Source organism: Myotis brandtii, unplaced genomic scaffold (assembly GCF_000412655.1).
Source record: "Myotis brandtii unplaced genomic scaffold, ASM41265v1 scaffold329, whole genome shotgun sequence".
Classification (NCBI taxonomy): Eukaryota; Metazoa; Chordata; class Mammalia; order Chiroptera; family Vespertilionidae; genus Myotis; species Myotis brandtii.
In genome coordinates this window covers 531,993-540,148 of record NW_005362676.1, presented here as the reverse complement: position 1 = coordinate 540,148, position 8,156 = coordinate 531,993, and the positions used below count along the sequence as shown (strand labels likewise).

At 51.4% G+C, this 8,156-nt stretch overlaps 1 protein-coding gene across 1 annotated transcript in view; it reads right to left on the bottom strand.

Moving 5' to 3' along the window:
• Nucleotides 1-3,543: 3,543 nt before the first annotated feature.
• Nucleotides 3,544-8,156, bottom strand: part of MCEE (methylmalonyl CoA epimerase) — a 17,025-nt gene continuing 12,412 nt past the window's right edge. Inside the window, exons 4-5 of the mRNA XM_005871078.2 lie at nucleotides 7,103-7,443; nucleotides 3,544-4,100 (exon numbers count right to left, since the gene is read on the bottom strand). Of these exons, the coding sequence (XP_005871140.1) occupies nucleotides 3,948-4,100; nucleotides 7,103-7,443 (494 nt within the window). The 3' untranslated portion in view covers nucleotides 3,544-3,947. The remainder of the gene's footprint in view (nucleotides 4,101-7,102; nucleotides 7,444-8,156) is intronic.

Genomic DNA, 8,156 nt, shown 5'->3' with positions numbered 1-8,156 from the left:
GAGGGCTGCGGGGCTGCCAGAGGGATGTCTGACTGCCAGCTTAGGCCCAATCCCCCGGGGAGCGGGCCTAAGCCAGCAGGTGGTCAATTCCCGAGGGGTCCCCACTGCGAGAGGGCACAGGCCGGGCTGAGGGACCCTCCCGAGTGCACAAATTTTTGTGCACCGGGCCTCTAGTAAACATATAAAAGCTCATCACAAGTGGGGAATGACTTAAAGCAATAAAAAGCATTGCTACAGCCCTAGCAGGTTTGGCTCAGTGGATAGAGTGTGGGCCTGGGGACTAAAGGGTCCCGGGTTCGATTCCAGTCGGGGGCACATGCCAGGGTGTGGGCTCCATCCCCAGCAGGAGGCAGCTGGTCAATGATTCTCTCTCATCATTGATGTTTCTATTTCTCTCTCCCTTCCTCTCTGAAATCAATAAAGAAATGTATTAAGAGAAAGAAATACAAAACACTGCTCCATTTCTATGCTCGAGAAAACAGAGAACCAGACAGCGACAGGCCTGTGACCCCACCTTCTGCCCCCCCCCAGGGGAGGTGGGGTCTTCCTCGCAGCCCACCCAGTGGTCCTGCTTGGCCACTCCTGGGCAGAGCAGTGGCACTTGGGAATTTTCCCGGTGATGCCCGGGCCCTGTCCCTGCTCCCCAGACCCAGGCCTGGAGCTGACCACTCCCCCCCCCCACACACACACACAAGTGCAACTGCTGGCCCAGCACTGTGGGGGGCCGGTCCCAGGCTCCTCTCCGCAGCACCACGGACCTCCCGCCAAGAGACAGGACAGCACTGCCACCTCCTTAGAGACGAGGAGACGCTAGGTGCCCTGGTGAGGAGGGCTGCAGGGAGGGCATCCTGGTCCTCCTGCTCCTGGGGCTGCCTTGCACCGGTTCCCTCCCCCACCCCCGCGCTCCCGCCATCACTGTGGGCTCCTGGCTCCCTTCCTGGTCCGCCTCCCTGTCTTGGAGAGATTCCTAGAACCCTTCACGCGGGAGGCAGAGGCCGGAAAGCCGCCTCCTGGTACCCAGAGAAGGGACGGGAGGTATTGTTTCCTGGTGGCAGGGCTGCTCTCTCTGGCTGGGCGCCTGCTTTCTCAGGACGCTTCTATGCAGGCCACTCCAGTACAGAGCCCGGCGTCCTGGGGGCACGGGCTCCAGCGTGGCCGTCCGCTCCCAGGAAGGCCTGCTGGCTGCCATCCCCTGGAGCTGCTCTCCGCAGTGCAGCCTTTTCCTTCGGGACTTGGAATGTGGCTCACAGGTCTTTGTGTGATCATTTGATTAAACTGAAGTCACCCTCCCATGTTCTGTGTGAGGTGGAGATGCTTTAACATGTGCAATAACTGCTGACATGACTACAGGTGTGTCATAAAACATGATAATGACATATTAAACACACACACACACATACACACACACACACACACGTTCTGCTGCCAAGAGAGGGCTTGGGGGGATGAGAGTGGGTGCAGGGAGCCCAGACGAAGGGGGGTGGGGAGCAGCAGATGGATGTGAGCTAAAGAAAGGCTAAAGAAAGAGGCCTTTGTGAGGGCTGTGTGTGTGTGTGTGTGTGTGTGTGCACGCACAATTGTTGGAGGCGAGGCGGTGTCAGAATTCAACTTCAGTCTCTGGCTTGTGCAACTTGAAGAAAGATGAGGCAGGCCTGTGGGGGAAGTTCAAGTGTGTTTTCCACTGTTGCCATGAGAACCATTAGCTTCTTGCCCTTACGATAAGCTGGGCCTTCCATGTTTGAGGAACGGGAATGACAACAACAGGAGTTAATTTCATGCTCAGCCGCAGCAACCAACCAACCCCAGGCCAGGGGGGGGGGGGGGGGGGGGGGGACCAGGTTCTGCCAACCTCAGCTCCCTGGGCATCCCTTTCCTTGGTTCCGAATCGCCCGTGTTATGTTCATAGCCTTGTTGCAAACAATTGCACTTTTCATTAGCAATGACCGTTCCGCGCCTGTTTTCCTCCGAGCTCAGATCTCTATTCCGATCACCTCGAGGGGCGGGGGGATGTCCGCCTCGTCATGCACCTGAAACCACCCCACGGCTTATCCACCCACCGCCTGCGGACTCAGCCTGTGCGCCCGGCCAAGGGCGGCCGGACGCGCCTTATCTCAAGTTCTCAGGAGGCGCGTTTGGCAGCCTTCCTCTCACACAAGCCAGTTCTGTCCACGGATAAAGGTGCAGGATATGTTTTGGCTCTTTAACAACTAAGATGTGAATTAAAGCCGAGAGGTAGCGTTCTGCACACAATAAGCGCAGGAAACACTCGTCCCAGGCTGAGGGCACAGGACTCACAGCTGTTCTGGCTCTGAACCCGGCAGGGTGGCGCCACCCACACACCCGTGGCTGCGGGAACCCCGGTCACCTCCGTAGGTCACCTTCAGACACAGAAACCTGTTCTTTCTGTCACTGCGAGCTGACCGTGGTTATCCACGCAAAGAGACATACAAGGCCAGACACTGCTCAGTTCACCTTTTTCAAAAGAACTGATTTTAGAGAGAAAGAGAGAGGAAGGGAGGGAAGGGGCGAAGAGAGAGAGATTTTTTGTTCCACATATCTATGCATTCATTGGTTGATCCTGTATGTGCCCTTGACCAGAATCGAACCCGGGACCAGGCTAGGGCATTGCTTTTAACTTTTAAATAACAACTCAATGCTACAGTTGTCTTCCCTAACAGCAGGCTCAATGTGTGCATACCTCCTTCTCTCCTCAGCATCCAATTATCCATGAGTTATAAGATGTTAACACTTTCCCATACACCGTGCGCTCATTCTATGCACCCATCCGAGATTCTGCAAAGTCATATGATACTGTCTCTGTTCCTCTCTGAAATCAATAAAAATATATTGTTTTAAAAAAGAAATCCAGTGGAGATTAACCAAAGTACTTATATGTACAGACAATAATGTGATGAAGGCCTGGAAAGGGTGCAGGAGTGAGGTGAAGAGGGTCAATGGTGGGGAAGGAGGACATCTGTAATACTTTCAAGAATAAAGAATTTTTTTAAAAAAAGAAGAAAGTCCGGCCAAAGGCTGTGCCTCTAAGCCTCCTCTGAGAGCTCTGCTTACTTCCTTTCTAACTCGTTCCTGCTGCTTTGTAGCGATTTACAAATATTTCACGAAGCCGTTTCCCGCCCTGGACCGTGAGCGCCTCAGCAAGGGTTCTGTCCTTCTGCACATCCCTTCAGGGGCTTCTGTGTCCCTGCACCTGAATGACAGTGCTACCTCTACAAACTCACTGTCCTCTCCACGACCACCGATTTTTAAAAATGCAGCCGACTGTGCAGCCCAGAGCTCACACACCCAGTTCTCCACAAACCTTCCTACTGGTACGTATAGGACTTAGCACCCCAAACACCTGCCCCGAGGGGCTTGTGAGCATGAGCTGTTCCAGAAAAGCCAAACATCTGAGGCCACACCTCCTTTGTGTCCCCATCCTGCCTCATCTCTCTCTCTCTCTCTCTCTCTCTCTCTCTCTCTTTCTCTCTCTCACACACACACACACCCTTTCACACTGCTAGTGTACTGTCCGAAATGACCCCATTGTAGAACAGGAAGAATTTATTTCTATGAATATGATTTTAATAATATTCCTTAGGCATTCAGTGATCAAAATTTTCTCCAAATCAAATACACACACACACACACACACACACACACACACACACACACACAGTGTGTGTGTCCCCCAAAAATGTAGATACACTTAGCTGACGCTCAATTGATGTCTCTTTCTTTTCAGATTTAACCCATTGGAATTCATAATTATTCAAAGTGTGTATACATTTCTGGGGGACACACACTGTATATATACACACGTATATATAATTTTTTGAATCTCATTCTGTAATCTGGTTTTTAACTTGGAAGTGACCGAAGGAGTGAAGGATTCGAAGCCCAAGTACCCTGAGGAGCTTCCCGGCCACCATCGCAGCTTCTCACATGCATCAGGCCTGCTCCAGCTCCACCAGGACGCCCCCACAGTCCTTGGGGTGCAGGAAGATGACGGGTTTTCCGTGGGCCCCGATCTTGGCCTCATCACTTAGACTGCGGATCTTCTTCTCTTTCAAGTCCATCACAGCGGCATTGATGTCATCCACCTGGAGAGAAGGAAAGAAGCAAGAGCACATTTGAGATCATGGAAACACCGAATCACAGGATCCTGAGACTAGAAGAGCCCTCGGTTCATGGCTCTCTCCTCTGCCTTGAGGCAGAGCCTTTGTGAAACCACCACACATACCGGCTCCTGCTCCAGAGGGAAAAGAAGCTGCGAAATCTTCCTGGGTGAGCTACCACGGCGCCTAAGAATTTTCACCGTTTTCATCAAACCCTTGCTGCCTGGATGGGGTTTAGGGGAAGCACGGCTAGTTCCAGTCGACACCAGACCCACCTCCTAGGGGGCGGCCTGCAGAGGCCGGAAGCACTCGTGGCAGCATCCATGAATTTAAAATGGTCTATCTGGCCTGGCCGGTGTGGCTCAGTGGTCGAGCCCCAGGAACAGGGAGGTTAAGGTTCGTTTCCTGGTCAGGGCACGTGCCTGGGTTTTGGGCTTGGTCCCCAGTGGGTGCAGGAGGCAGCCAATTGATGATTCTCTCTCATCTCTCATCATCGATGTTTCTATCTCCCTCTTCCTTTCTCTGAAATCAGTAAGAATATATTTAAAACAAATAAATAATCTATGTGGCTTGTGTTATATTTCCAACGGGCAGCACTGGCAGTGATTGTAATCAAACCACATGTGGTCAGTGACAATTTCAAGGCCATCGCCCTGGAACAAACGATGCTTTTGGCAAGGGCATCTGTGGGGCTCGGCTTCTGAGGAAGATCAAGGTTTTTAAACCAGTTGATTGGAGGAAGCCCATCAGCCTGGGACAGCTCACTCTCAGACTGAGGCCTGAAAAATAAAACCTGTCTACCTGGTTAAGCCACTTGATTTTTTACGGAGAGCAGCGAACACTGATGGTGTCTCACATTAACTAAGGACTAACCCACCACCTTCCACAACTTCCCGTCGCCCACCTCCATTTTACACTGAACCACATCTTCATCCCCCCGCCAACCTCGACTCTCACATCCACCGCTACGTTACTGAGCTTGCACTGTCCCCACTTCACTGCACTTCTCACTCACACCAGCTTCCTTTGAAGCCTGGGCTCTGATGTAGGACCCAGACAGTGCGGTGTGGGACGGAGCAGTGGGTTCAAAGGCGGGGATCCTGCTTGTCGTCCTTGGGGGCCTCAGATAAACCCCAAGTCCACTGCAATACAGACCTGCAGCCAAAATCCACCTTCTAAGACAGGGAGAGCGGTGAACTACGAAGCCTTGCAAGTCCCCTGCCGAACATCTTATGGCTCCCCACCTCGGATTTTAAGTTCAGCTCATACAATGATGGCGCCGTCCAGCGGTGCCGACGCTGGAGTCAGAACAAATCTAGTTTGGACAAAACTAGTTAGCAGCCTTGCCACTCACTAGTCATGTGACTATGAGCAAGCTATTCTCAGTCGGCTTCCTCACCTGTTGATGGGGAGAACGGCGCCCTCCTGGGGTAGCTATAAGAAATACAGAAAACAATGCATGTGGCGTCCTGGGGGACTGGCAGTTAGTTGTTCTGATAACTCTGTGCCTTTCCACCTGCTACTCCCTCTGCCCAGGGCTTCCTCCCCTTGTGCCCTGGGGATCCCTTCACAGGGGCCTTCCCACCTCCTGGACCTGCCACAGCAACCAACCTGTCCTCACCTGTTAGTGAGGAGACGCGCGCATGAATTCTGCGTATCACAGGACAGACTGCCCGCTCCGGCTGCCCCTCCCACGGGGCACGGTCCCTGTCCCGTTCGCTGCTGAACCAAGTCCTCAGCAGCGCGCACACAGCAGGTTCTCAGATACCAGTATGTCTGCAATACGAACTGAGCCAATCCCTGGAATCAACGCGCCTCTCTTCCGGATTCGGAAAGAGGCCTACCTGTGACATTCCTCCTATCAGAAGAAACCAAACTGGAGTGTAACTGCTATTGTTGATATTCCAGCAGGAGCACCTGCTGAGGAAGGCTCCCAGGAGGAAGTGCCATGTTTTCTTCAGGAACTGCTGGCAGACACAATCGAGGAGATCTGGGAAAACCAGTCAGTCACTGAAAATGTGTTGCTTTTGTAATAAGAAAGAAGTTCGCAGTATCTTAAGGACAGGAAACAATTCCATGAATACTTAGCATGGACATGGGACCTCTTACTTCACCAGGTCTTTTCACTGCTTCTTCTAATTGCCTTCTGATAGCGAAAGCAGCTGTATTCCTGTTATATTGGAGGTCATATGTGATCAATAAATCATAGAGTGGAAACTCAAATCTGTTTTGGCCAACTTCGGTGACTTTTTAAAAAATATTTTTTTATTTATTTCAGAGAGGGAGGGAGGCAAAGGGGGAGAGAGAGAGAGAAACATCAATGATGGGAGCGAATCATCGAATGGCTGCCTCCTGCACGCCACCCACTGGGGATTGAGCCCACAACCTGGGCAGGTTCCCTGATTGGGAAGCGAACGGGGACCTCCTGGTTCATAGGCTGATGCTCAACCACCGAGACACACTGTCTGGGCTTCAGTGCCTTTTGTAGAAGCTGTTGAGTCCAGATTTGATAAACTATATTATTATTTGCAGTTTTCTAGAGGAAAAGAAAATATATCTACGGATCCATCTTTGAGTGGGACCAATGCTACTACTAATCCCCTTTAAAGAACTTCAGTCCCTGGCCAGTTTGGCTCAGTGGGTAGAGCGTCAGCCCGAGGACTGAGGGGTTCCAGATTCGATTCCGGTCAAGGGCATGTACCTCGGTTGCGGGCTCCATCCCCAGCCCTGGTCAGGGTGTGGGGTGTGGGAGGCAACCAATCGATGTGTCTCTCTCTTTCACATTGATATTTCTCTCTCGCTGTCTCTCCCCCTCCCTTCCACGCTCTCTAAAAATCAATGGAAAAATAGCCACAGGTGATTAGCAAAAAAAAAAAAAGAACTTCATACAAAATTTCTGATGACAGTGACCATATCAGTCTCAGGAAGCAAAAGACATTCTGTGGGAGAGAAACGTGAAACGCCAAGGCTTAAAGGAAACTGAATACCTCAATGCAGACGTGGTGCATGCCTCCGGCCTTGTTTTTCTGCAGAAACCCCGCGATCGGACTGTCCTTTCCCAGCGGGTGAAGCAGCTCCAGTTTGGTGTTCCCGAGATCGACGAAAACCACAGACACCCCGTGCTCAGGAAGAGGGGACACCTCACTGACCCGGGCCCCCAGAACGTCCCGATAAAACGCCCGGGCCTTTTCCAGGTCCGGCACGGCCACGGCCACATGATTGAGGCGCCCCAGGGCCCACACGGCAGCACCGGCCACAGGACGTGAGGACTGGGGGGTGGAAAAGGCTCTCACTGTTGGAACGGGAGCCTGCAGTCGTGAGAACAGCCCTGAAAAATGGAACCGGTTGTTGGTGTTACAGTCTGTAACAAGTTCATTAAAGCCCTGACCATACAGTACTTTTTAATGTGCATTTTATTGACATCCTCCCTTTGACATGAATGTGCTTCTAAAATTATGTTCTAAACTCAATGACTCACTCCATTCTGAAATAGCTGCCTGAAGTTAAAAAGCTAATTCGGAGCTATTTGATGTTAGATTCAGAGCAAGGAATGGTATCTTCCATAAGAGCTTACATTTATCGGTAGCACGTAGAGGGTAGCTGCCGTTATGAAGAATTACTTGCTATTCTCTGCACTTCACAACGGGTGAGCCTGAATGTGACAGTGAAATAACACACTTGCCGATGAGAACAATTTTGTTCCTGGTCTATGACCGGTTGTTGGTGTTACAGTCTGTAACAAGTTCATTAAAGCCCTGACCATACAGTACTTTTTAATGTGCATTTTATTTGAATGGCTGTCAACCAGCCAAAATGCCTCACTGTTGCGGGGAAAAGAAACAAAGATCTCCCGAACCAAGTTATCTCTACAAGCGAAGGGGCAGCTAGAGGAGTGTGGCAGGCGGATGTTTCTGTATTGTTTTTTGTTCTCTCTCTCTCTGTCTCTCTCTTCCACTCTAAGAAAATCAATGGAGCCCTAACCGGTTTGGCTCCGTGGATAGAGCGTCGGCCTGCGGACTGAAGGGTCCCGGGTTCGATTCC